We start from the raw sequence: 27,151 nt of genomic DNA, 5'->3' as shown, positions 1-27,151 counted from the left end.
GGCTGCTGTGCAAATCCTCCGTGCAGTGCCGTCACAGAGCCCAAGGGCATCCCAGGCACTTCCCAAGGGCACAAAGAATAACCCAGGCCTGAGCCTCTGGAACCCCGAGATCCTGCACGCCACTCCCACCCCCAAGCACCTGTTATGTACAATTTTGACTTAGAAGTGAAGTTTTGAAAGGGACCTTCGTGTCATTATCATTCAATGAAAAATCTCCACCATTTGCCGTGAACTGAAGACATCGTGCAAAAACTTGCAGGAAGTCAAAACCATGAAATTCCATTTAGACGCTGGTGCCTACTGCAAGCTTGCTTCCTCCTGTAAAAGGTAAATGAATACACTGTCAGAAGGACATGAAGAACCTAAGTGGCGGACTCCCACGGTGGTTCGTCTTATATCCCTGGTCCAGGAAGATTCCACCCGCTGCGGAGAAACTAAGCCCCTGGATCCCAATTACTGAAGACCAGGCGTCCTAAAAGCCCACGCGCTACCACTCCTGAGCCTGAGTGTTGCAACTGCTGAAGCCGGTGTGCCTAGGGCCTGCGCTCGGCAACAAGAGAAATGAGGAGAAACCCACGCACTGCAGTGAAGAGGAGGTCCCCTGGAGCAGCAAAGAAGATACAGGGCTACCGAAAATTAAAAAAAAAAAAAAGTTGTTTTTAAACTTAAACAAAGAACGTTAAGTAGGCAGCTGTATGTTCTAACTGGTTTCCTGTGGTCACGTACAGATGTGAGATTGGACTGTGAAGAAGGCTGAGCGCCGAAGAATTGATGCTTTTGAACTGTGGTGTTGGACAAGACTCTTGAGAGTCCCCTGGACTGCAAGGAGATCCAACCAGTCCATTCTGAAGGAGATCAGCCCTGGGATTTCTTTGGAAGAAATGATGCTAAAGCTGAAATTCCAGTTCTTTGGCCACCTTATGCGAACAGTTGACTCATTGGAAAACCCTGATGCTGGGAGGGATTGGGGGCAGGAGGAGAAGGGGACGACAGAGGATGAGATGGCTGGATGGCATCACCGACTCGATGGACTTGAGTCTGAGTGAACTCTGGGAGTTGGTGATGGACAGGGAGGCCTGGCGGGCAGCGATTCATGGGGTCACAAAGAATCGGACACGACTGAGCGACTGAACTGAATTGAAGGGGTGAAAAGGAACCGGCACTGAAGCTCTCGATCTCCACTGTCAAAGGAGCTGCAGGAACTCCCTCCTCCACCCTCACCTGGCACAGGTCTTCCGCTCTCCTCTCCGCAGGGTCCAGACCCCTCCCAGCCTCCCGCCTCCGGGGAGGGCGGGGTGGCCGCGCTACCAGCACTGGGCCGCCCGGAGGCTCGCTCGCGTGGTCGGAGCGGGGCGGGGCCGGGGCCGGTGACGTCGCGCCGGGAATAGCCCGGGCTGCGGCGCCCAGGCCCGGCGGAGAACCAGGGTGGGCGCGGACGGAGCCGAGGCGCGCTCGGACCCCGGCCCACCGCCCCAACCTGCCGCCGCTATGTACGACGCCGAGAGCGGCTGGAGCCTGTCCTTCGCTGGCTGCGGCTTCCTGAGCGTCTACTACATTGGGGTGACCCACTGCCTGAGCGAGCACGCCCCGCACTTCCTCCGCCAAGTGCAAAAGTTCTTCGGCGCCTCGTCGGGCGCGCTGTACTGCGCCTTCTTCCTCTCCGGGATCCCGCTGGGTAGGTCCCGGGCTCCGCGCCGGGATGGGGCGCGCGCTGGGAGCAAGGCTGGAAGCGGGCCCTGCGGGGGTAAAGCCGGGGTCTCCCCCAAACAGTTGCGTTGTCCAGTGCATCTTTTTTTGCCCGGCGCCGGGGAGCCCTGGAAGCGGGGCGTGGAAACCCGGGGCGCATCCTTGCCTCAATTCCCTTTTGGCGCCCGGGCTTGGAGGAAGCCCCCCACCCTACTCAGGGACTGAGAGCCAGGTGGTCTCGGAGCGACGGGGAGGAGGGACCATGACGCGGTCTGGGGAGCTGAGTTCCCATTTCCCCTGCGTGAGGCCAGGAGAGAGAGCCCACGCTGGCAACCGTCTCCATCGAGAGGGAGAGGGGCAAAGAGCAGGGAATGTGACCTCGGGGGTGACTCGACTGGACACACAGCCAGTCTGCACAGCTTGGACTTGAGCTGTGATAAAAGCCAACCCTTGCGTCTCCGGCTTGTGACCTGGAGACATGCACACAGTCCAATGTTTCATTGATTCAGATGCACAGACCCCAGCACCGGAAGTCGGCCGACTCCAGCCTGGAGGAGGTTCACAGGTAGAGGACAGGTGCAGCGGAGGGGCTGGGCTTGCAGGGGGAGGCTTGGGACCAGCAAGTCCCCGGAAAGAGTCTGAGGGTTCTGGCAAGAACTGCTCTGCAGGGTCTGGGAGCCCCGGTTTCCTGCTTTAACTGCCTGTCTGACTTTGGGGAGCTCCGGGGAGCATTCCCAGGGCCTGTGGCTTGGGCAGGGTTCCTGAGCGCACCTCTCAGCCAGGGCTGACCTGGAAGGAGAGCCTGGCAGAAGCAAGCAGCTCTGTGCAATCATGTGCCTTCTGTCTGGGCTCAAAGGGGCCACATGTGCAGGGAGAGCCCAGTGGAGTCGGAAGTAGGTCAGGGCCTGCTGGTGTGTCCGGGCCCTCTGCGTTCCGGCATCTGTGGATGACCAGGGCTTGGGCTGGCACTGCCTGCCAGGGCAGTGCAGGCCACCAGAGGGGACCAGGCCAGTGAGTGAGGTCAGATGGAGCATGAATGGGCCCTGTGTCCACTAGACGGTCTGGCAATTGTAGCATTAGAGGTTAAAAGTGTCCTTGGTGGCTCAGAGGGTAAAGAATCTGCCTGCGCTGCAGGAGACCCAGGTTCGATCCCTGGGTGGGGAAGATCCCCTGGAGGAGGGCATGGCGGTCCACTCCAGTATTCTTGCCTGGAGAATCCCCATGGACAGAGGAGCCCCGGGGCTGAGTGACTCTTTCCCTTTCCAGAAGTTAAAAGTTAAGTCTGGGGACTTCCTTGGTGGTCCAGTAGCTAAGACTCGATGCTCCCAATGCAGGGGACCCGGGTTGCATCCCTGGTTGGGGAACTAGATCCTACATGTCACAACTAAGAGTTCTCATGCTGCACTGGGAATTTGCATGCTGCATGGGAAGAACTAGCCTGCCACAGTGACGATCAAAGCTCTTCACACAGTTCCGTGTGCCGCAACCAAGACCTGGTGCAGCCAAATAAATAAGCAAATATGTTTTTGAAAGTTAAGTCTAGTTATTTACGAGGTGCTTCCTCTGGGTTGACCGTGCACAGATTTTAGTGTACCTAACCTTCTCCTTCTCCAAAATGTAGGTGAGTGTTGTCCCACATTAAAAACATACTGTCTGAGCCTCAGAAGCAGTGATGTAACGTGTTTAAGTTGCTCAGGTAGTAAGAGGTAGAGACAGGATTCAAACTCAGGTCCCAGCCTGCACTTGCTGTCTGCTCCCTGCAGGGTTAGGCCCATCCAGGCTCAAGCTCTGATGCTGTGGGTTCCTGGCATCTGGGCTTGATGGAGGGATGAAGACGAAGAGAGGCCTCCTGGGCCTCTGGAGGCTTGTTCCTCTGGCCCGGGAGGGTCAAGAACGGCTCTGACCAACAGGATTATGTTATCTTTATTTCCTAGTTGTTGTGGTTCAGTCACCAAGTCGTGTCTGATTCTTTGCCACCCCGTGGACTGCAGCACACCAGGCTTCCCTGTCCTTCAGTATTTCCTGGAATTTGCTGAAATTCATGTCCATTGAATCACATGGAAGAAATAAAAGACATCAGTGAAATTTGTTTTATTTATCCCAGTATAGCCCAAATATTGCCATTTTCACATCTAATCAACACAAAACATTATCCGTGAGATAGTCAACGTTTCTGTTGTTGTTATTGTCATTCTGAGCCCTCGGGATCCCGTGCATCTTTTACCCATCAGTGTGGACTAACCACATCTCAGGCTCAGGAACCCCCGGCCAGATCCGGCGGCCCAGGCCTAGACAAAGGAGAGGGTTGGCAGCTTCCTTGCCATCAGGTTTCTGGTCCCACCGCAAAGCAATGGCCACCTCCAGGGTGGTACATTCCTTTGCATATTTCTCTCTCCACCCCTACCCCTCCCTTCTTCCCCACCCTGCCCATCTCCCACTTCACCCTCCACACAGACCAGACACTGCAGATCCTCATGGACCTCACCCGGAGAGCCAGAAGCCATAAATTGGGGATCGTCCACCCAGGCTTCAGTTTGAGCAAGCACACCCGAGACAGTCTCCAGAGACACCTCCCTGACAACGTCCACCAGCTTGTCTCGGGCAAGATGGTCATCTCGCTTACCAGAGTGTCCGACGGAAAAAGCGTGCTGGTGTCGGATTTTCGTTCCAAGGAAGAAGTCGTGGACGTAAGCGGCTTATCTGGGTACTGTCAAGTCGGAAGGGCCATTTCGTTTTGGAAGCAACACAGGGAGGGGCTGTTGTAAGCCAGTCTGCCCCATTTTTTACTTAAGATGCAGGACAACCTGGCTGCCCGTGATGCTGGTTGGCTTCCTGCACCAGAGTGATGTAAGCTGTGTGCTTCCAGTGGGCTGGTCCAGAGCCTGTGCAAACCTGGGGTGTCCCAGACAGTGTCAGCTTCAAACAGTGTCTCCCCCTCCTTCACGACTTGGTTCATAACCTCCTGCTCCAGGGACCTTATGTGTGTGGCCGTCCTCCCAACGATGCCCGTTTCTTAATAAGAACCTGCCCGGTGAAGCCCAAAAAGGGTGGGAGCATGTCTTGGTTATTTCTGTCCTCTGGCTTTAGCACAGAGAAGATCATTGGTGATATCAAAATGCCATTTGGTTTGGCTGAGTCTTTTGTGAGAATGCCTTGGGCGTCATTTCACTTAACACGGGTCCATACGAGCCAGCTGCCTGGCGAATATAACCAGCTGCTTCTCAGCAGCCAGTGTCGTCTTCCACTTAACCTTGTCCGGGAGCATTTTCTAGGTACCAGCACCTGTGCATTCCCACAGGAGCCCTTTTCTCTCATTGCACCAGTGTTACATCATGCTTAATTTAATGCTCGCTAGCTCGGTGAGATGCAGAGCGTGGTCCCCCGGGACCTGCAGCAGCAGTATCTCCTGGGGGTGTTTTAGAAGTGCAGGCTCTCAGGCCCCGCCTCCAATCTGCCTCATCAGAATCTTAGGGGTGGGGCCCCGAGTCTGTGATTGGCCAAGCTTTCCAGGTGATTCTGATGAGTGTCAGTAATTGCAAAGCCCTGATCTAATCTCCCAGAGAAGGCAATGGCACTCCACTCCAGTGTTCTTGCCTGGAAAACCCCATGGGCAGAGGAGACTGGTGGGCTGTGGTTCATGCCGGTCACAAAGAGTCGGATGTGACCTAGCACGCAAGCACGCTGAAGTAGTAAGTGTGTGGGCAGGCTCATCTTCATCCAACCATTCAGTAAAGCACCTGCTCTGCCAGCAGCGCTTTCAGGCTTATTGCTGTCCTTGCTTGTAGAAGGCTTGTAAAGGCCCAGGGAGTAAAAGGCCGCCTGATCTGGGCTGTGCTGTGGTTTCACTGTCTTTTGTCTTTGCAGGCTTTGTGTTGTTCCTCCTACGTCCCTTTCATCTGTGGCTGGATCCCCCCTTCCTTCAGAGGCGTGGTAAGTCCACTTTTAAACTGTGTTTCTGGGAATTCCCTGGTGGTCCAGTGGTTAAGACTCTGCACTTTCACTCCCAAGGGCCTGGGTCCATCCCTGGTCCAGGAACTAAGATCCTGTACTAAGCATCTTAAAAAGAAAAAAAAAAAGGAAGACAAGGCACTGGGCTCAGGTACCCTGGGCCCCCAAGACCTGTCCCTAAATGAAGAAAGCCTTTTGCCTCTCAGCCTTCAGACAGAGGTTCCACAGCTGAACCCCTTCCAAGCTCTCTTGAAGCAAAACCGACATCGTGTGGGATAATTAACTGCTCACCTGTAACATAAGCTATTCACATAATCTCCACATGAGCACCGAAATAGGTGCCCAGTGGCCTACTTAGAGTATAAGATGCTCAAGAGTCAATTTACTCACTTAAGGTTTAATTCTGAGGAGCTGAGAGTTTCAATCCTCTCTGCCTCTGACTCTGTCTTTTTCAGTCCATGGCTTTGGGCAGAGGCTTCCGACAGGGCTGTGATTCAACTGCTATGTAGACACATGTGGCTATTCCTGAGCACTGGCTCAGGAGGAAGAGCAGAAGTTGAGGTGTTGGTCCTACAGACTCTGGGCTGGATGCTAGACCACCTGGCAGCCTCCTTCTAGGGCAGTGGTTGTCAGATAATTCTGTCCCTTGTCCCGGGACATCTGGCGACGTCTGGAGACCGTTTAGGTTGTCACAGCTGTGGGAGAGAAGACGAGACATCCCCATGTCTCAGCAGGAAGGCACATCAGAAGCCCTTTCGGTTCACGCTTTAACAGCAGTACGGGCCTCACATTGCAAAGCGACTTGCAAAGGCAGGTTGTGAATAGGCTCACTCATGCCCCGGAGCTGCCGCCAGACAGACACACAGCTGGCCCTATTTACAGATGAGAAAACCGAGGCCTGGAGCCATGAAGTGGTCACCTGTGGTTCTCACAGCCCCTGCCTGGCACACAAACCTAGAATCGAGTGTCTGCTTTAGCCCATGTTAGCTGGGCCACGTTGACACGTTCCTTGCTTTCTTTCTAACATTTATTTGCTGATTTGGCTGTGCCGGGTCTTAGTTGCGGTACTCTGGCTCTTCGGTGGTAGCATGCAAATGCTTAGCCGTGGTGTCCCCGGTCTAGTTCCCTGACCAGCTACTGAACCCGGCCCCCCTGTGTTGGGAGTGTGGGATCTTAGCCACCGAGCCTCCAGGGAAGTCTCTGGACACATTTCTTAAGTCGTGGAATGAATTGCAAACTGGGAGTCAATAATAGTGTGCAGTTGTTGCGCTTTCGTGGAACTTACCTGCAATGGTGCACGGAGGTGCCCAGCACAGAGCCTGGCGCTCTTAAGTATTAGGTAAATGTGGGTTTTGTCCTTCTTGTCATTGTCATCTTTGCGCTTCCCCTTGGCCGCCCCGGCCGTGGGCCACAGAGTCACACCCTCAGTGTCCTCAGACAAAACCTGCTGAAAGTCAGAGCAGAGTGTTCTTGGGATTCCACTGAGCAAACTCAGAACATTCCTCCAGGAAAGTTCAGGCTGGAGGAAAACCCCACAGGCCAGAGGAGCCATTGGACTTTACAGTAGACCTTGAGCGGCAAAAGAGGGGATGTGTGTGTGTGTATAACAGCAGAAACTGCCCATTGTTGTACAGCAGAAACTAAGACACCTAGGCTGAGAAGCACCTAGGCTCCAGCAAACATGAATTAAAAACATAAAAAACAATTGGAAAAACAGTCCCCGGCTTCCGCCCATCTCATCTCAACTTTGCTGACGCTGGGTTCCGAGCCCCTTTCTGCCAGTGAGGGATTTGACGCCGACCAACAGCAGCGATACAGAGACTAGTGCTGCGCGTGCACACCTGATCACTTTGGGCCTCAAGGGGGGACTCCCCTGATACCCAAGGCATGCCTGAACACGCCCGATCCTGTCCGGGACGCATTTTAGGCCAAAGTGTGCCCTGCATTTCTCCCTTTGGAAGGACTGGCTGGGGAAAGCCTCCCCCTTGTGATATTTGAAGGCCCCCCATCCCCACCATGGGCATCGACAGCTGGACTATGATGGTTTGAGCTCCGGGAATCATTCAAGATGTTGGTTTCATAGGTCCAGACTCGATCCAAACGGTAGCAAAACCTTGCTGCCCTCGCCTGGCCGTGGGCACTAGGGTTGTTCGAGGCTATGAATACATTAATAGGAGGACTTCCCAGGTGGCTCAGTGATAAAGAACCTGCCTGCCAATGCAGGAGACGCAAGAGTTTGGGTTTGATTCCTGGGTCGGGAAGATCCCTTGGAGTAGGAGATGGCACCCCCATTCCAGGTATTCTTGCCTGGAGAATCCCATGGGCAGAGGAGTCTGGTGGGCCACAGTCCATGGGGTCGTAAAGAGCTGGACACAACAGAGTGCCTGAGCGCTTACCATGGAATACAGGAAAATGGATTCTCACAGTGCTTACCCAGATGCTCCTTTCCTGTGGCATAAGATGCCAGTTTTTAAGAGCGCAAGTCCCAGGTTCGCTGTGTCATTTCAGTCTGCAGTGCTGGTTCTCATTGCCCAGGTGTGGACAGAGAGTCAGGACCACAGGTTAGGTGTCTCGTCCAAGATCGCTCAAGCAACAGGGGGCCTCGGGAATCGAACCCCTGACCATCTGTCTGTCTTTGGCCGCATCTACATCACACTCTGCCCTGAGTACGCACAGCGCCCCCAGTGCATGGGAAGTACATGGACTCGCCTGGGGGCGCTCATGACCCGGCCCAGCAACGTGGCCAGGCGCCAGCCTCCGTGTGCCTCTTCACCCGGCACTGTTCTGGTGCAGTGCGCACACTACGCAACAGCATGTGGCAGTCCTGAGTGACAACCTGCAGCCTGGCCTGGCACAGAAATGCTTGCTGGGGATTTGCTGCAAGAGTTGTTCCAAACTCCCTGGTCTCTCACTAGGTCTGCCTGCGGCTCTGAGAAGTCTCTATCCCTAATCTGAAGCACACAGAAAACTCCAGCCCAGAGCTTCTGACAGTGTGCCCTTTGTTTTTGTCTTCTCCCTTAAAAGCGATATGTGGATGGAGGAGTAAGGGATATCATGCCCTTCGTTGATTCCAAAAAGACCATCACTGTGTCCCCCTTCTATGGGGAGAGCGACATCTGCCCCAAAGTCAAGTCCACGTTCTTTCTTCACGAAGGCTTCACCAAGCTCAAAATGCACTTCTGCACAGAGAACCTCTACCTGATGTTCCGGTCGCTGCTCCTGCTGGATGTCAAGGTGAGAGGGGGCTGTGAGTTTTGGGGGTGCTGTACTCCTCTTTGCATCCCTCTTTTCCAGGGGACCCAGCAGCTGTTCAGGCTTCCCGGATGGCTCACTGGGTAAAGAATCTGCCTGCGATGCAGGAGACGCGGGAGATGTGGGTTCAGTCCCTGAGTTGGGGGAAGGAAATGGGAAGCCACCGCAGTATTCTTGCCTGAAAAGTCCCACGGACAGAGGAGCCTGGCGGGCTACAGTCCAGAGGGTCACAAAGAGTCGGACATGACTGAGTGAGCAGAGCAGCAGCTGTTCCCCACACTGACGGACCAACAGCAACAAAGCCCATCCTTGAAAAGGAACTCAGTTCAGGGCTGCCTCCCGCTGGCCACCGGAATCCCCTGGGGCCACTGAAACGGAGGGGTGGGGTTGCCACTGAGATCCCTCTTCCAGGGGTTGTGGCTTAAGTATCCACAGCCTGAATCCATCTGCCAATGCAGGAGATGCAAGAGACTCGGGTTTGGTCCCTGGGTTGGTAAGATCCCCTGGAGAAAGAAATGGCAACCCACTCCAGTATTCTTACTGGGGAAATCCCAAGGCAAAGGAGCAAATGAGTTGGACACGACTGACCACAGCACATCACAGCCTGGGCAGTAGGGTGTTTTTGTTTTTTATTTTTTTAATTATCCCAGTGATTCTTTTTAAATTAATTAATTTGGCTCCACTGGGTCTTAGTTGTGGCACACAAGATCTAGTTCCCTGAGCAGAGGTTGAAACCCCCTGCCTCGGGCGTGCAGAGCCTGAGCCCCCAGACCACCAGGTAAGTCCCCCAATGATTATTGGCAGCCATGGTCAGGAATTACACTGCGTTTGGTGGTTTAATCTTTTCCTTTTCTCCCCAGCTGGCCTTGAGACTTGTAGGATCTTGAGGGATTGAACTCGAGTCCTTGGCGTGAAAGCATGGAGTCTTAACCACTGGACCACCGGGAAATTCCCCGTTTAATCTTTATTTTGACTGTCGCTCTAGTGTGGTGGACCTTACCACCGTAACATAGTAAGAAAGTTGGTAGAATCTGCACAGTGACAGCTCTCTGGGGAGAAAGAAGGCCATGCCATACAGCCTACGTGATGGCGTGTCTCATGGGTAGAGATAAGGCTGGACCACAGCATCGGGAGCCCATGTGGTTTGAGTGCAGAGGAGGCAGCTCAGTGTCCCATGACAAGCAGATCAGGCCCTGGTATTTGTGAGGATGGAGGCTCATCCAGGGACCAAAGGACACCAGAGGAACCAGCTCCCGTCATGCTGGGGCACCAGTCCAGGCTGCGCGCGGAGCGGGTGTCCTTCGAGGGGAGTCCTGCCAGGAAGCGGGGCTGCCTCTTCCCAGGAGCGCAGAACCCTGTCCACAGGAGGCGTCGACTCGGAGCTCCGAGGGTTCCTGGCTCTGCGCCTGCCGTCTTCAGGCGCTGCTGGAAGGATTGGCGCGTGCTGACTCCGCCAGCGGTTCACGTCACGTGGTTTGTCCACAGGTGCTTGGAGAGCTGTGCCTTCAAGGATATGTGGACGCGCTCAGGTTCTTGGAGAAGAACGGTGCGTATGGCGACGGCGGCAGCCGTGCCCTTTGAGTCCGTTTTCTGTTCATTCTTGGTCACCAGGGAGCCGTGCTGGTGCCATCACTCAACGCTCAGGACATTCACCTGCCATCGGGCTCGGCCCTGAGAAATAGGAAATCATTGCCCCCATTTTACAGATGGAGAAATGGAGGCAGCCACGGCCCGCACTCTGGGAAGCAGGGCTGGGGTGAGCCTGGCTGACCCTGCAGCCCCAGGGTTCCTTTCCCTCTGCAGTGTCCCTGTCTGCAGCCGAAGGCAGCTCCTTTGCTTTTCATTTTTGCTTGAACAATTGTGAACCTTTACTTTGATGGGGAGAAGGCAATGGCACTCCACTCCAGTACTGTTGCCTGGAAAGTCCCATGGATGGAGGAGCCTGGTAGGCTGCAGTCCGTGGGGTCACACAGAGTCGGACATGACTGAAGCGACTTAGCAGCAGCAGTTTGATGAGGAAGGAAGAGAAACGGTTTCTGGGTCTCAGGTGAAGCCATCAGGAGAGCTGCCTCCAGCCAGGTGTGGGCGGTGCCCACCAGCCCAGCTGTGTTCTGGGGAAAGGTCCTGGCTGGTCTGGGCTGGGGAACTTGGGTTCTTCACGTGTTAGTGTGGAACCAAGTATTAGTTATGTCTCGAGCTATTTTTCCCCGACACTATCGGTTGCTACAGTCACTGATCCCCTCTGAATTAGTCTTTGTCCGAGGCCGAGGAGCTGGTGTGGTTCATGGGACATTCGTGTATTTATCTGCTCAGAAAGTGCTTACCGTATACCTTCTGGGTGCTAAGCAGTTGGCTGTGTGCTTGGGACTCCACAGTGGGTAGACAGATGTAGCTTCTGCCTTCCTGGAGTTAGTTTTGAGATTGGGGAGGGGCCAGGTACCTGAATAGAAGGCTGCCAAAGGGCTCAGTGCCCTGGCCGGAACGTACAGGATGCTGTAGATTCAGGTGGGGTTCAGTTAGGGGAAGGGGGGTGGGGTTCTGCAAGACAGCGGAAAGCAGGGCTCCTGGAAGGTGCGAATCTGCAGTGATGCCTTGAGGGTGAACAGGAATGTTCTAGGCATGGGGGGGTGTGAGCATGAGTCCTGCTGACAGGTAGTCTGTTTGAGGTAGAAAGAGGCATGTATCACTGGAGTGGTGGGGGTGGGGGACAGAGGAACAGATCAGAGCGGGGCAGGAATGGGGGTGAATGGAAAGAGGGGCAAGGCTGGGCCTTGTGGAGCTGGAGACGGGCTTGCATCTCACAGCCATAGGGACCCAGGGAGGGCTGCTGACGTGGGAGTGAGGGCAGGCAGAGGGAGCTTTGCCAGGGCCCCTGGCTGCAGTACAGAGAGGATGAGGCCAACATCCCTGGTCAAGGTGGCCACCATGGGTTTGGCTGGGGTCACGGCAGCAAGGTGGAAGGGGCCGGAGGGGACAGGACTTGGAGACGACCCACCAGAGATTGCCGAGGAGGAGGACTCGGGGATGAAGTCCTGCCCCTGGTTTCTATGGCTGGGACCGGAGCAGAGGGCGGTGCTCACGGTTTGGGCCCTTGGGAGGGCATGGGTCCTGCAGGAAAGCTCGAGAGCCCCGTGTGTGGTGCCCTGGGACAGATTTGGGTGGTTGGCAGAGGGGCTTGGCCTTCCCAGGTGGCACTCGTGGTAAAGAACCCACTGGCCAATGCGAGAGTTGTGGGAGATGCAGGTTTGTTCCCTGGGTTGGAAAGACCCCCGGGAGGAGGGCCTGGCAACCCACTGCAGTATTCTAGCCTGGAGAATCTCCATGGACAGAGGAGCCTGGTGGGCTACAGTCCACGGGGTCTCAGAGTTGGACACGACTGAAGCGACTTGGCACACATATACACAGGAGGCATAGTGATGTCAGAGTTCGAGGTTCTAGAAAGCAGGTCTGAACTGGGATTGGAATTCGGAATCACCTGGGAATAAAAGACAATGAGGGACCCTCTAGAAGTTGGTAGGTGATTTTGGGCAAGCCCCTTCTCTCTCTGGGCCTCTGTTTCCACATCTGTAGCAAGAGGAGTTTGGAGTAAATGATGCCGACTGATTCTTAGTCATTCTAAATCCTGGCGTGGGGCTGGGCGCTTGCAGCATGGGTGCTGGGTTTGGGTTTAAGGATCTAAGCCAGGTTCTGCTTTGGTCCCCCTGGCTTCCTTGGGGTTCAGCAGAGGATGCATGGGGGCGGGACAGGTGTTCCTTGGAAACAGATTCTCTGACACATTCCTCAGACAGAATAAGTCCCCAGAGGCTGAGCTGTGTGTCTGTCAGAGGCTGGAAAGATGCAAGGGAGTCAAAGTGGGAGGTGTAGCTTGGGAGTGAGGCGGGGGGCATGCAGGGACAGCCCCTGGGCTTTTAACCTGAGGTTGGAAGCGAGAGGTTAGATGGGGGAGGAGTGGGCATCCAAGTCTACCCTTCCCACCGTTCCCACGCAGCGTGAGAGCAGGAATCACCCACTGGGATCAGCCCCTGAGCCCTGGCACCCAGGGCAGGGCCAGCACAGACTCCCCGACCTGTGGCTTCTTTTCAAGGTCGGGTGATGGAAGGGTGCCATCTTTGATATCAGACCTGGGTTTGAATATCGCTCTGCCGCGTGTCGGCTGTGTGACTTCACCTCTCTGGGCTTCTGATTCCTCAGCGTTCAGCTGGGAGCAGCTGCATGGGTCGTGCAGGGCCTGAACACTGGGCTTCTCCAGTGGTTCAGTTGTTGTAAATCATCCTTTCCTCTGAACCTCATGAATCCACGTGTGGCTCTAGAGCCCACACGGCTGGTGCGTGACAGAGCCAGCTGCCCGCCTCATCCGTCCTCTTCAAAGGACCACACTGCGCTCTCCCTGTTAGGAGTGGTGGTCCCTGTTCGAGGTGGAGCAGGGGGGATCCCAGGCGGATTATTTCCAGGTGGATCCACGTTGCGTACCTATAACAGGCTTGTTAGCTTCCTCTAACTGGGTGGGCAGGGTGGCTGGGCGAGTAGTGGCCGTGCTGACTGAAATCGCCTGATGGGTTTTGTTTCCGTGCCTTTCGCAGGCATCCGTGAAGGGCCCCATCCGTGCCTGAGCGCGTCCCCCGCAGAGTCGGAGCCCAGGAGCCTGGAGCCTCTTCTGGGTGTGGCCACGTGGGAGGCGGGGCCTGAGGCAGTCGAGCTGCTGGACCACCTGCGCCTCAGCGTGCTGACCTGGGACGAGAGCGTCCTGGACACCCTGTCGCCCAAGCTCAGCATGGGTACTGGCTCTGGGGGCGGGGAGGCGGGGGGCGCAGAGGAGGCGGTGGTCGGTGACCCTTTCAGAGGAGGAAGGGCGGCTTCCCTGTGAGCCGTGGAGGAAGATCCAACTGCTGCCCCGGGAGAAACAGGGCGGAGCAACCAACGCAGGTCGGTTGGGACCCCCACCTCCGCGCATGGACCTCCCATCCCCCTGGGTCCTTGCTCTGTCTCCCTTCCCATTTGGTCATGGACAGAGGAAAACAAACTCCGGCTGAGTTTTTATTTTATTTATCTATTTATTTTTAACACCAAAAACATTTTATATTGGGGTAGAACTGATTTACAGTGTCCTGATATTTTCAGGGGAACAGTGAAGGAACTCAGCCATACAGGTATCCATTCTCTGTCAAACCCTCCTGCCACCCAGGCTGGCACATAACATGGCAGCAGGGGTGTTTTTTTTTTAATTTAATTCATTTTTGGTTGCACTGGGTCTTCGTTCCATCTAGCCAAGGCTATAGTTTTTACAGGTATTATGTATTTATGTAAGACGTGCAACTATTAAGAAAGCTGAACGTGGAAGAATTGATGCTTTTGAACTCTTGTGTTGTAGAAGACTCTTGAGAGTCTCCTTGGACTGCAAGGAGATCCAACCAGTCCATCCTAAAGGAGACCAGTTCTGAATACTCATTGGAAGGACTGGTGCTGAAGCTGAAACTCCAATATTGTGGCCACGTGATGTGAAGAGCTGACTCACTGGAAAAGACCCTGATGCTGGGAAAGATTGAGGGCAGGATTAGAAGGGGGCGACAGAGGATGAGATGGTTGGATGGCATCACCAACTCGATGGACATGAGTCTGAGCAAGCTCCCGGAGTTGGCAGTGGACAGGGAGGCCTGGCGTCCTGCAGTCCATGGGGTCACAGTCAGACACGACTGGGTGACTGAGCTGAACTGGGTCTTCGTTGCTGTCCCTGAGCGAGCAGGGGCTACTCGTGGTTGTGGTCCCCAGGTTCCTCACTGCGGTGGCTTCTTTTGCTGCGGAGCACAGGCTCCAGGTGCGAGGGCTCAGTAGTTGTGGCACACAGGCTTAGTGCTCCACAGCATATGGAATGCCCTGGACCAGGGCTAGAACCCATGTGCCCTGCGCTGGCAGGAGGGTCCTGATCCACTGGACCAGCAGGGAAGTCCTCTATCTGAGTTTTGAGTTAACCTGCTGTGCTCTCTGCTCAAAAGTCCCAACACATTGGATTTCTAGGGGGACTCCTAGGGGAGGCCTGTTCTTTGACGATGCCGTTTGCTGTCTGTACTCCCATCTCAAAGCCTTCTCTCTCTTGAGGAGCCCCTCCTAACGCCTTCCTCCTCCCCAAACCACAGTTTTGAACCTTCACTGAAGGTGATGTATTTTATCGCGTCATCACAAACTATCTGATGGACAGATGAGTGCACCGTCCAGTTTCCAGTCAGGCATTTGGGGAAAGTGAAGGAAATGGCAACCCAGTCCAGTACTCTTGCATGGAGGATCCCATGGACGGAAGAGCCTGGTGGGCTACAGTCCACGGGGTCGCAAAGAGTCAGACACGACTGAGCAACTTCACTTCACTTCAAAGCTGACTTATTGGAAAAGAACCTGATGCTGGGAAAGATGGAGGGCAGGAGGAGAAGGGGGCGACACAGGATGAGACGGTTGGATCGCATCACTGACTCAATGCACATGAGTTTGAGCAAACTCTGGGAGACGGTGAAGGACAGGGAAGCCTGGCGTGCTGCAGTCCATGGGGTCACTAAGAGTCGGACACAACTGAGCCGCTGAATAAAACAAAGATGAAAGGGATGCTGTTTCTTGCCTCAGGTACTAACGCCCTAGGATTCGCACTGACCAGCAGCTGCTCAGGTTATTGTGATCTGAGGCATCGTGAGGTCATCACACAGGGGAAAATTGAAGGCTAGGGGTCCCAGGTGGCAGAGTGGAATCCAATTGCAGATGCAAAGAAAAGCTCACGAAGCCTGGGCTGGGGAGATTTGAGACATTTGTGTCTGCCTCCAAAAGTAATGTAAAGTAGTACTGAAGTGGGATTTCCAGTCTGGAAGACTCAGTGCAGTGCCTAAGAGTCAATGCAGCTCTCAAAGCAGGGCCCCAGGTTCAATGCCTGGTCCAGGAACTGGATACCACATGTCACAGCTAAGACTCAGCACAGCCACATAAATTTAATAAATAAAAGATAAAGTAAAATGTAGTAGTGAAAGCTGCTCAGTCGTGTCCAGCTCTTTGCGACCCCACGGATTGTAGCCCAGCAGACGCCTCTATCCATGAAACTCTCCAGGCGAGAAGACTGGAGTGGGTTGCCATTCCCTTCTGCAGGGAGTCAGTTTAAAGGAGACTCTTTAAAAGGGATCCTGTGTCCTGTTGGCGATGCAAGGGCTGTGTAGGCACATCCCACATCTGACCTCAATTGTCAGAGCTTCTGATTCCTTCCCTGCTGACTCAGATGGTCAAGGACCCACCTGCAATGTGGGAGACCTGGGTTCGATCCCTGGGTTGGGAAGATCCCCTGGAGAAGGGAAAGGCTCCCCATTCCAGTATTCTGGCCTGGAGCACCCCATGAACAGAGGAGCCCGGCAGGCTACAGTCCATGGGGTCACGAAGACTGGGGCACGACTGAGAAACGTTCACTCTCACTTTTTCCCTTTCTGATTGCTTAGCTGCCAGGTTTGGTAGGATTTATAGAAATTCCAGGCACCAGTTGGGGAAGGTGGCTTGGTTTTTACGCTGGTGGGAAACAGACCTCCAACTTGTGTTTTTCAGCACTGAGGAAGGCAGTCAGAAACCCAGATGGGTACAGAAACAGGATTTGCAACTTCTTACCAGTTAAGATCATGTCCTACGTGATGCTGCCCGTGGAGTCTGCCATCGCTGTGGTCCAGAGGTGAACGCTTTCCGTGGCTGTCTGGCTTCCTCTCGGGGCTTGGAGGTAGGGTGAGGATTCAGTGAGAGGAGTCACGCTGGGCGCTCAGCCCAGAGCCTGGCTCCTTGCACATCTGGGTGGAGCTCGCCGTCTGCGGGGAACACCCTGGAAAGGTGCCTGGTTGGCGAGCCCCTGGCCACCCCAGCTCCTTTCTCATTGCTCCCTCAGGTTTGTGGCTTCTTGTAGGTCTCTGTTTTTGGGAGGGAGGGGGATTTATTCCTGGTGTGTTAGAAGGATCCTGAGGCCTATGCTGTGTGGCTGCTAGATTCCTGGGCATTTGTTTTCCCTGCGTTTTCTTCAGATTTTCTTTAGTGTTTCTTTTCTTTTTAGCAACGTAGTCAGCATATCTTTCAGTCTGTCTTTTTAAAAGTCCCGGAGTGAAAGTGAAGGTCGCTCAGTCATGTCCTATTCTTTGCGACCCCATGGACTATACAGTCCATGGAATTCTCCAGGCCAAGAATACTGGATTGAGTAGGCTTTCCCTTCTCCAGGGGATCTTCCGAACCCAGGGATCAACCTGGGGTCTCCTACATTGCAGCAGATTCTTGACCAGCTGAACCACAGGGGAAGCCCAAGAATCCTGGAGAGGGTAGCTTTTCCCTTCTCCAGCAGATCTTCCCTACCCAGGGATCGAACCGGGCGGTTTCTTTACCAACTGAGTTATGAGGGAAGCCCCTAAAAGTCCCAGCCATCCTTCAAAATCTGGCTCAGTTCTCTGGCTCTGCTGGACCTCCCAGATCACTCCCCAGCCCTGCCAGTCAGCCACCTGCCTTGCCCTGGGAGGAGGCCCGGCTGCTCTGGCATAGTTTTTCCTTCCTTTTCTTTTGTTTTAAAAAAGTACTTTGATAACTTCTCTTATTTGTTTATTGTGTTTGTGCTTGGTTTCCAGACCAGGATGCACGTGGGCTTCTCTAGTTGTGGCGAGCGGGCTTAGTTGCCCTGGGGCATGTGTGATCTTAGTTCCCTGACCAGGAATTGAACCCTCATCCCCTGCAATGGAGGGCAGATTCCTTACCACTGGACCACCAGGAAGTCCCTTGATATTTACTATTTTTATTTTTTTTTTTAATTTTTTAACACCAAAAACGTGTTTATGGGGGTATAGTCGATTAACAATGTTCTGATAGTTTTGGGTGAACAGTGAAGGAACTCAGCCATACATATACACGTATCCATTCTCCCCCATACCCCACTCCCAAGCAGGCTGGCACAAAAGTTCGATGTGCTATACAGTAGGATTTTCTTTCTTTTTTTTTTTAATGCAGGATACCCAGATTTGATTCCTGGGTTGGGAGGATCCCAGGAGAAGGGAATGGAAACCCACTCCAGTATTCTTGCTTGGAGAATCCCAGGGACAGAGGTTCCAGTCCATGGGGTTGCAAAGAGTCACCCAGACTGAGCAACTAACAGTTTCACTTTTAAAAAATATTTATTTTTGTGTTCTGGGTCTTCACCGCTGCGTGGGCTTTTCTCTAGTTGCGGTGATTGAGGGCTGCTGTCCAGGTGCAGTCATGGCTTCCCATTGCATCGACTTCTCTGGTTGCTGAGCACGGGCTCTCAGGCACGTGGGCTTCAGTAGTTGCGGTTCCCAGGCTGTAGAGCGCAGCGGGCATGCATATGGCCAGGCACCTTCGATGTGGGTGCAGGGGGTGGTGTTTCAATCAGAAGATGCTGTGTGTCAGGCTCCATGATGCCCCGGAGAGCAAGCTCTTGCAAGACCCAGGTCTTTTAACTCCGTGTAAGTCCCTTGAGCTTTCCTGAATCGAAAGTGGCCTCATTTTGCTTTAGGCTTTTAGGTGGGCTTGCCTTGTGGAATTTATCAGCTTGGGGTTAGAAGTGACCCTGGCAGTACCTGCACGACGGTACTGGCGTCAGGTGTCTGCCTTTGGGGTGGGTTTCCTCTCGTCCTTTCTGCTGTGGCTCGTCTTCACCCACGTACGAGGTGTGCGTCTCTGCGTTTTCCTTCCTGCAGATTGGTGACGTGGCTTCCTGACGTGCCCAGTGACATCCAGTGGCTGTGGTCGGCCACCTCCCACGTGTGTTCTCAAGCCATGGTGCGTCTGCTCCCCGTTTCCAGGTAAGTGATTTGGTTGTGGGTCTGGGGGTCCACCCGGCACCCTCTCATCTGCTCAGGCCTTACGCGCCATCCTAGGAATGTCATCAGGCCCCGGAGAGGGGGCAGGGACCGTGTCCCCTGGTGCCAGAGGCCCTGCCTTACGGGAGGCAGCTGGGCTCATCAGAGGTCCCAGTGTACCTGCTGGAAGCTAGTGACCGAGACTCCCCTGCAGAGGGTGTCCTGAAGCCCCAGGAGGTGTGTCCATGGAGCGTAATTTTAAAAAAGTTGTTTATTTAGCTGGGCCATGTTCTACTTTCAGCACGTGGGATCTTGAGTTGCAGCGTGTGGGGTCTAGTTCCCTGACCAGGGATCCAACTCCGGCCCCCTGCACTGGGATCACGGAGTCTTAGCCACTGGACAGCCAGGGAAGTCCCCCACTGAGCCCATGTTGAGGGCAGAGGCGGGAGGAGCTGGCTGATGGAGTAGGAGCAGGGCCAATGGACAGGTAGCATTGGTTTGCCTAAAGGGAGTGGCTCGGGTACTGGTAGCACGGGCAGGGGGTGAGGCAGGGAGAGAGGGGCAGGGCCCTTCTGTGTGTGTGTCTGTGTGTGCATGTGTGCGCATCTGTTAATGCAAATTCCCGCCTGACCTTAGACCCCCTGAATCCCGGTCTCTTGGGCTGGAACCCGGCCACCCACACTGTTCACATGGCCCAGGCGCTGCTGCCACCGCTGTCTGAAATCTGAACACTAATGAGGAGCAAGGAGGGCCTGGTCCCGTCAGGATTCTGGGACTTTTGTCTTGAAAGTCGTGGACCTCGCCTTCCTCCCCCGTTCGCCCGGGGTGAGCCTCCTCGCCTCATTTGGTGTCTGCGAGGCTTTTGGGGGCCCAAACTCAGTCCTGACATGTGGCAGGTGCTTGGGAGATGAGCCCTGCAGATTTTCTTTTAACAGATGTGGAAGGTTTAAAGCAGGGACGAAGGGGTCTGGCTTGTGCTGGGAAAAGGACAGGAGTGGGCTTGCGGAGGCCAGATCCCCAGAGAGGGCAGATCTGGCCCAGTGAGGGGAAGGGCTTGCTCTCCAGAGAAACTGCAGGGCTGAGTGCGGTTCGTAGGCTCCAGGACAGGATGATAGCAGCTGCAAGGTGCTGCTCAGCTCCAGGCTGGTCGGCAGGCAGGACCAGGGGTGGGGGGGATGGTGGTGTGGCTGCAGAGGGCCACCCTGGCGGGTGAGCTGGTGTGCGTGGCGGTGACTGATGTGCTCCTCCGGGCCTGTGCATGTCCAGTGGGAGGTGTCCAGGTGGCTGGGAGGGCCACAGGTTTGGAGGCGTGGGATGGTGATGTCAGCCCAGCACGGGAATGGGGGACCCAAGGAGGCAGTGGACTTGGGCTCGGCCACCCTTCAGACCCAGACCGTGTGACAATGTCCCCCCTCCCGCATCCCCACTGACACTGCACTCCAGAGCGGCAGGTCGGCAGCTGAGTCAGAATTCTTCGTTTGTTTCAGATCCCAAATCTCAGGAAGTGGCCAACGGCCTTCCTCCACAAACCAGAACACCGTAGGTGCCGCCGGGCTCTCTGCTCCTCCGAGGACCCAGACACCCACCCTGTGGACGTCCCGCAGAGGCCAGAGCTGACACCTATGATGTACACAGAATGACCTGTGTGCTGAGTTTGTAGTGTCCTGAAACCAAAGGCAATCTTTCTGTCTTACAAAAAGCTAGGAAGCTACTCTTGGTGTGCGCGGTGCATGCACAGCTCAACCATATCCAGGATATGAGGCTCTAAGTGTCGTTGGCTTGGTTGGGAAACTCCACGAGGGAGCCCGGCGTGCGGGGCGTCTGTGGCTGACTCGTCACCACTCGGCTGTCCCAGGGCAGGTTCCTAGGGTGACTGGTGTTTGGATCGGGGACCTTGCGGTGGGGAGCTGGGCTGCCCTTTGTGCAGTCTTGGGGGTTGAGGGGAAGGACTATGGTCCCATCTCTCCGTACAGAAAGCAGCCTGTGTCGGGCGAGGTGGGGTGCCATCCTCCCAAGGACACCCCTGGTTTCTGGGGGCATTACGAGGTGGTAACTTATGAACGTTCTGGTGCATCTTTCTGCTGCTGCGGCTGCTGCTAAGTCGCTTCAGTCCTGTCCGACTCTGTGTGACCCCATAGACGGCAGCCCACTAGGCTCCTCTGTCCCTGGGATTCTCCAGGCAAGAATACTGGAGTGGGCTGCCATTTCCTTCTCCAATGCATGCAAGTGAAAAGTGAAAGTGAAGTTGCTCAGTCGTGCCCGACTCTTAGCGACCCCATGGACTGCAGCCTACCAGGCTCCTCCGTCCATGGGATTTTCCAGGCAATAGTACTTACCTATCCTAAATATTTGGTGGCGTTATATTAAACATAACTTTCGGCAGGCACTGAGAGAGGGCCTCAGAGGGCAGACAGACGGAAACCACAGTCACAGACAACGGGCCAATCTGATCACACGGACCACAGCCTTGTGTAACTCAATGAAACTAAGCCATGCCGTGTGGGGCCACCCAAGACGGGCGGGTCATGGTGGAGAGGGCTGACGGAGTGTGGTCCACTGGAGAAGGGAATGGCAAACCACTTTAGTATTCTTGACTTGAGAACCCCATGAACAGCATGAAAAGGCAAAAAGATAGGACGCTGAAAGATGAACCCTCCAGGCTGGTAGGTGGCCAATATGCTACTGGAGATCAGTGGAGAAATAACTCCAGAAAGAATGAAGGGATGGGGCCAAAGCAAAAACACCACCCAGTTGTGGATGGGACTGGTGATAGAAGCAGGTTTCGATGTTGTAAAGAGCAATATTGCATAGGAACCTGGAATGTCAGGTCCATGAATCAAGGCAAATTGAAAGTGGTCAAACAGGAGATGACAAGAGTGAACATCGACATTCTAGTAATCAGTGAACCAAGATGGACTGGAATGGGTGAATTTAACGCAGGTGAGCATTATATCTACTCCTGTGGGCAGGAATCCCTCAGAAGAAACGGAGTAGCCATCATGGTCAACAAAAGAGTTCGAAATTCAGTACTTGGATGCAATCTCAAAAACGACAGAATGATCTCTGTTCGTTTCCAAGGCAAACCATTCAATATCACGGTAATCCAAGCCTGTGCTACAACCAGTAACGCTGAAGAAGCTGAAGTTGAACAGTTTTATGAAGACCTTCTAAAACTAACACCCCAAAATGATGTCCTTTTCATTCTAGGGGACTGGAATGCAAAAGTAGGAAGTCAAGAAACACCTGGAGTAACAGGCAAATTTGGCCTTGGAGTACAGAATGAAGCAGGCCAAAGGCTAATAGAGTTTTGCCAAGAGAACGCACTGGTCATAGCAAACACCCTCTTCCAACAACACAAGAGAAGACTCTACACATAGACATCACCAGATGGTCAACAGCGAAATCAGATTGATTCCATTCTTTGCCGCCAAAGTTGGAGAAGCTCGATAGAGTCAGCAAAAACAAGACCAGGAGCTGACTGTGGCTCAGATCATGAACTTATTGCCAAATTCAGACTGAAATTGAAGAAAGTGGAGAAAACCACTAGACCATTCAGGTGTGACCTAAATCAAATCCCTTATGACTATACAGTGGAGGTGAGAAATAGATTTAAGGGACTAGATCTGATAGAGTACCTGATGAACTATGGATGGAGGTTTGTGACATTGTACAGGAGACAGGAATCAAGACCATCCCCAAGAAAAAGAAATACAGAAAAGCAAAATGGGTATTGGAGGAGGCCTTACAAATAGGTGTGAAAAGCAGAGGAGAAAAGGAAAGATATACCCATTTGAATACAGAGTTCCAAAGAATAACAAGCAGAGATAAGAAAGCCTTCCTCAGCAATCAATGCAAAGAAATAGAGGAAAACGATAGAATGGGAAAGACTAGAGATCTCTTCAAGAAAATTAGAGATACCAAGGGAACATTTCCTGCAAAGATGGGCTCGATAAAGGACAGAAATGGTATGGACCTAACAGAAGCAGAAGATACTAAGAAGAGGTGGCAAGAATACACAGAACTGTACAAAAAAGATCTTCATGACCTAGATAATCATGATGGTGTGATCACTCAGCTAGAGTCAGACATCCTGGAATGTGAAGTCAAGTGGGCCTTAGGAGCATCACTAAGAACAAAGCTAGTGGAGGTGATGGAATGCCAGTGGAGCTATTTCAAATCCTGAAAGATGATGCTGTGAAAGTGCTGCACTCAATATGCCAGCAAATTTGGAAACCCAGCAGTGGCCACAGGACTGGAAAAGGTCAGTTTTCCTTCCAATCCCAAAGAAAGGCAATGCCAAAGAATGCTCAAACAAACCGCACAATTGCACTAATCTCATACGCTAGTAAAGTAATGCTTAAAATTCTTCAAGCCAGGCTTCAGCAATATGTGAACTGTGAACTTCCAGATGTTCAAGCTGGTTTTAGAAAAGGCAGAGGAACCAGAGATCAAATTGCCAACATCTACTGGATCATCAAAAAAGCAAGAGAGTTCCAGAAAAACATCTATTTCTGCTTTATTGACTACGCCAAAGCCTTTCATTGTGTGGATCACAATAAACTGTGGAAAATTCTGAAAGAGATGGGAATACCAGACCACCTGACCTGCCTCTTGAGAAATCTGTATGCAGGTCAGGAAGCAACAGTTAGAATTGGACATGGAACAACAGACTGGTTCCAAATAGGAAAAGGCTGTATATTGTCACCCTGCTTATTTAACTTATATGCAGAGTATATCATGAGAAAAGCTAAGCTGGAGGAAGCACAAGCTAGAATCAAGATTGCTGGGAGAAATCAATAACCTCAGATATGCAAATGACACCACCCTTATGGCAGAAAGTGAAGAAGAACTAAAGTGCCTCTTGATGAAAGTGAAAGTGGAGAGTGGAAAAGTTGGCTTAAACCTCAACATTCAGAAAACGAAGATCATGGCATTTGGTCCCATCACTTCATGGCAAATAGGTGAGGAAACAGTGGAAACAGTGGCTGCCTTTATTTTTCTGCGCTCCACAATCACTGCAGATGGTGATTGCAGCCATGAAATTAAAAGATGCTTACTCCTTGGAAGGAAAGTTATGACCAACCTTGATAGCATATTTAAAAGCAGAGACATTACTTTGCCAACAAAGGTCTGTCTAGTCAAGACGATGGTTTTTCCAGTGATCATGTGTGGATGTGAGAGTTGGAATATAAAGAAAGCTGAGCACAGAAGAATTGATGCTTTTGAACTGTAGTGTTAGAGAAGACTCTTGAGAGTCCCTTGGACTGCAAGGAGATCCAACCAGTCCATCCTAAAGATCAGTCTGGGTTTTAATTGGAAGGACTGATGTTGAAGCTGAAACTCCAATACTTTGGCCACCTGATGTGAAGAGCTGATTTGAAAAGACCCTGTTGCTGGGAACGATTGAGGGCAGGAGAAGTGGACGACAGAGGATGAGATGGTTGGATGGCATCACTGACTCCATGGACATGGGTTTGGGTGGACTCTGAGAGTTGGTAATGGACAGAGAGGCCTGGCATGCTACGGTTCATGGGGTCCCAGAGTTGGACACGACTGAGCGACTGAACTGAACTGATATTAAATATAAAGGATTCTTAAAATCTGTTGAATTATCTATTATGAGAATTAATAAAATATTCAGAGAAGCCTTGAAAATAGAAATCCAGTGCATAAGACAGTCACCCTGGCACCTGCCCCCCACCTTCCCCCGCCCAAGCTCTAATGGAGACGAGCAGGAGGCAGGCATTCACCGTCTCTCCAGGGTGGTAATCTGTTGGCAGGCACAGATTACATGGGCCCCCTGCCCCGGGTCATATGACCCAAGGAGCAATGTGTGCGTGTTTTTCTTATTTATGCATTTGAGGATACCAAAAAGGAAAGGAACAATAAGCTCAAATCCTACTTGTGGGCGTGAAAAGTCGCAGCTCTGACCCACATCGTGTAGGTGTCCTGGAGCCGAAGAACCAGCAGGGCCAGACAGAGCACCTCACCGTGAGGGCAGCAGGCAGGGGCTGCCTGTGAAAACACAGGGTCGGCTCGCAGAGCAGGGAAGTGCCCCGTGGCTGGCTCCTCATGTTTCTGGGGCCTCCTGTGCTGGTAACCCTTACATCCTGAGTGAGGCAAGGCTGAGTGGTGGGCTCTCTGGCCACCTGGGCCCCAGGTCAAAGCACTGTCCCCTTGCTGAGCTGACCTGGACTCCTGGTGACGCCCTCACACCTTCCCCGAGCCCGGTGCTCGGGGTCCCAGTGGCCTTCTCTGTCAGAACCAAGGCCCGGGTCTAAACACATGCAACCCCACCTTAGCAGCATTTTACAATAACCAAGACACTTCCATTTAGATAGTATTCTCTGCACTGGTTCTGACGTCATTGTAAGGAGAGAGATGTGTTAACATAGGATTACATGGGACTTATTTTCTTACTATCTGTGATTATTCCACCTTGTTACGATGAGCATGTGTTTATTAATTTGTTTCAAACGTGCACTAAGACGAGGAAGTGTATTACTTTTTCTTAGGAATATCCAGGGTTCCGCCTCACTGCTGCCTCGTCTCGTCCTCATTGGCTGACCCCAGGCCACCCCTTGACATCCTCACCTCTCCAGCACTGCAGGTTTCTCATCAGCGTGTGAAACATTCTCAAGTTTCTCCCACCTTGTCAAATATTGATGATCCGCTCGGTAGGCTGGGATGCTCCAGTATCAGGAATTAGCGCTGTGCAGTGTGATTCATGCCAGGGAACAACCGTCTGTTTGGTAAACAGATAGCAGAGCCTGCTGAGAAGCATGAGCCCAGTCTTGCTAAGGAAATAAAATATGTGTGTTTACGTGTATGTGTAGAGTGGAGACTGAGTTTGCCCAGTTACCGACGGTGGTTACCATGATGCCCTTCCGTGTAATTACATTTTATATTAAATTTCTGCGTTCATCAGGAAATAATTCATAATAAATGTGATTGTTGAACCGCTTCCCCGTGTCTCTGCATCCTTCGTTATGTGCTGCTGTCTTCGGCTCATGGCCAAGCTCCTTTAATCTCTTCTGGGACCCCCCACCCAATCCCTAAGCGGGTTCACGGGCCCGCTGCTCCAGATGGGCCACGCCAGGCCAGGTGGCCTTCACCTGCTCTGTCCTGGACACTGAGGCCCAGACCCTCCTTCCTCTGGGACCCCAGACTCCCCGATTTCCTCCTGGGTACTCGGCTCTTCCCCAGGGCCTGGACATGCTGCTCTGCAGAAAGCATCCAGTCACCCCTGGGGAGGCCTCGCTCACTCCGATGACTCCCCAGTCTCTGGTTCAGGGGAGGGCCCACCTAACACCCCCCCACCTGCCCCTGGTTTCCTCCCTCACACCCTCCCCCAGGGCAGAGCTCCTCAGCTCTGTCATCGGAACCAGGACCTGGCGGTGCCTAAAGTCCCGCCGCGCTTCTCCCCCAGCTAGTCCGTGTCCTGCCCGTCCACCTCCACTTCCACTTCAGGCACCTGGAAGCCAGTCCCTCTTGGCAGCCCGCCCCTGCCCTGGGCTGTGGCAACAACTTCCGGGCAGGGGCTGGTGGTCTGAACTCTGCCTCAGGCCATTCTGGGGCCCAGAATCGGTCAAGTCACCTCCCACCCCAACCCGAAGAAGCTGCCTTCCCTGCAACGGCCCCAGCCCCGGGCATCCCGCCTGGTCTCCCGCTTCCTGCTGGCACCCTTGTCCTTTCCTCTCAGCCGCTCACCTTCACTCCTCCGGTGGCAGGAGCTGGGGAGACGGGATGGAGGTGAGGCCCTCACCTCAGGGCACCCCAAACTAAGAGCAGGGGTCACCACTGCAGGGATCTGTGAAGACCCAGCGTGCCTTCCTCATGGCCTCTGAGACTCGGGGTTTGATTTGTCAAGGGAACCAGTGTGGTCACTAACCTGCATTTAGGTCAGCCCTTCGTAAACCAAGTTTTCCAGAACGCTGATGTCCCTGCAGATGCGACTAGGGACTTTTATCAGTTAGGATAAACAGTGTTATGCTCCCCAAAGTTTCACTTCTCAGGGTGTGTACCCTTTGGACCCGGGTGGCCCAGGCTGAACCTTTCCCTGCCTCTGGACCCAGGGTCAGGTGGGCGGTGGGGGAGGAACATGGTGCTTGAAGGTTTCCATCCAGGTGCCAGCTCTCCCTTCTGCCCACCACTTGACCAAAGCAAGTCACATGGATGGGGGCCATGGAAACGCAAGTCTACCTTTTGCCTCAAAGAGGAAGAGCAGAAATTCTGGTGAACAGGGCCACTGAAAACCTCAAAAAAACCACAGTCTTTATGGCAGAATAAATAACCCGGGAAATACTGGGTTAAAGAAACCCTAACAGGTGTATGCATTACAGGATGTCTCAGAGCCTTTGAAATGTTAATGTACGGGGAATTCCCTGGCAGTCCAGTGGTTAGGACTCCATGCTTCTACTTCAGGGGACATACCAGGAGGCAAGGACTTGATCCCTGGATAGGAACTAAGA

General features: G+C 53.3%; 1 protein-coding gene and 1 long non-coding RNA gene across 8 annotated transcripts; one reads left to right on the top strand and one right to left on the bottom strand.

Annotated features, from left to right (window-relative positions):
- Positions 1 to 1,372: 1,372 nt before the first annotated feature.
- PNPLA3 (patatin like phospholipase domain containing 3) lies at positions 1,373 to 25,333 on the top strand. Of its 6 annotated transcripts, none has more exons than XM_055565869.1 (10): positions 1,373 to 1,675; positions 4,141 to 4,373; positions 5,551 to 5,616; positions 8,659 to 8,868; positions 10,372 to 10,432; positions 13,467 to 13,661; positions 16,447 to 16,567; positions 18,579 to 18,683; positions 20,168 to 20,307; positions 25,196 to 25,333. In XM_055565869.1, exons 1-9 carry the CDS (start codon positions 1,489 to 1,491, stop codon positions 20,295 to 20,297), a joined length of 1,308 nt encoding a protein of 435 aa, XP_055421844.1. In that variant the 5' UTR covers positions 1,373 to 1,488; the 3' UTR covers positions 20,298 to 20,307; positions 25,196 to 25,333. The 6 variants fall into 6 exon arrangements, with proteins under 6 accessions (XP_055421844.1, XP_055421807.1, XP_055421869.1 ...); XM_055565832.1 differs by having other exon boundaries at positions 20,168 to 20,323; positions 25,196 to 25,313; XM_055565894.1 differs by lacking the exon at positions 20,168 to 20,307 and having other exon boundaries at positions 25,196 to 25,332.
- Positions 2,937 to 5,375, bottom strand: LOC129641194 (uncharacterized). 2 transcript variants are annotated; one of them, XR_008709277.1, is made up of 2 exons: positions 4,310 to 5,375; positions 2,937 to 3,718 (listed from the first exon to the last, which is right to left on the bottom strand). It is a non-coding gene; the product is annotated as an uncharacterized LOC129641194 (long non-coding RNA). The 2 variants fall into 2 exon arrangements; XR_008709276.1 differs by lacking the exon at positions 4,310 to 5,375 and adding an exon at positions 4,172 to 4,309.
- Positions 25,334 to 27,151: the final 1,818 nt, after the last annotated feature.

Source organism: Bubalus kerabau, chromosome 1, assembly GCF_029407905.1.
Source record: "Bubalus kerabau isolate K-KA32 ecotype Philippines breed swamp buffalo chromosome 1, PCC_UOA_SB_1v2, whole genome shotgun sequence".
Lineage (NCBI taxonomy): Eukaryota > Metazoa > Chordata > Mammalia > Artiodactyla > Bovidae > Bubalus > Bubalus kerabau.
This window is presented reverse-complemented; position numbering and strand designations above follow the sequence as displayed.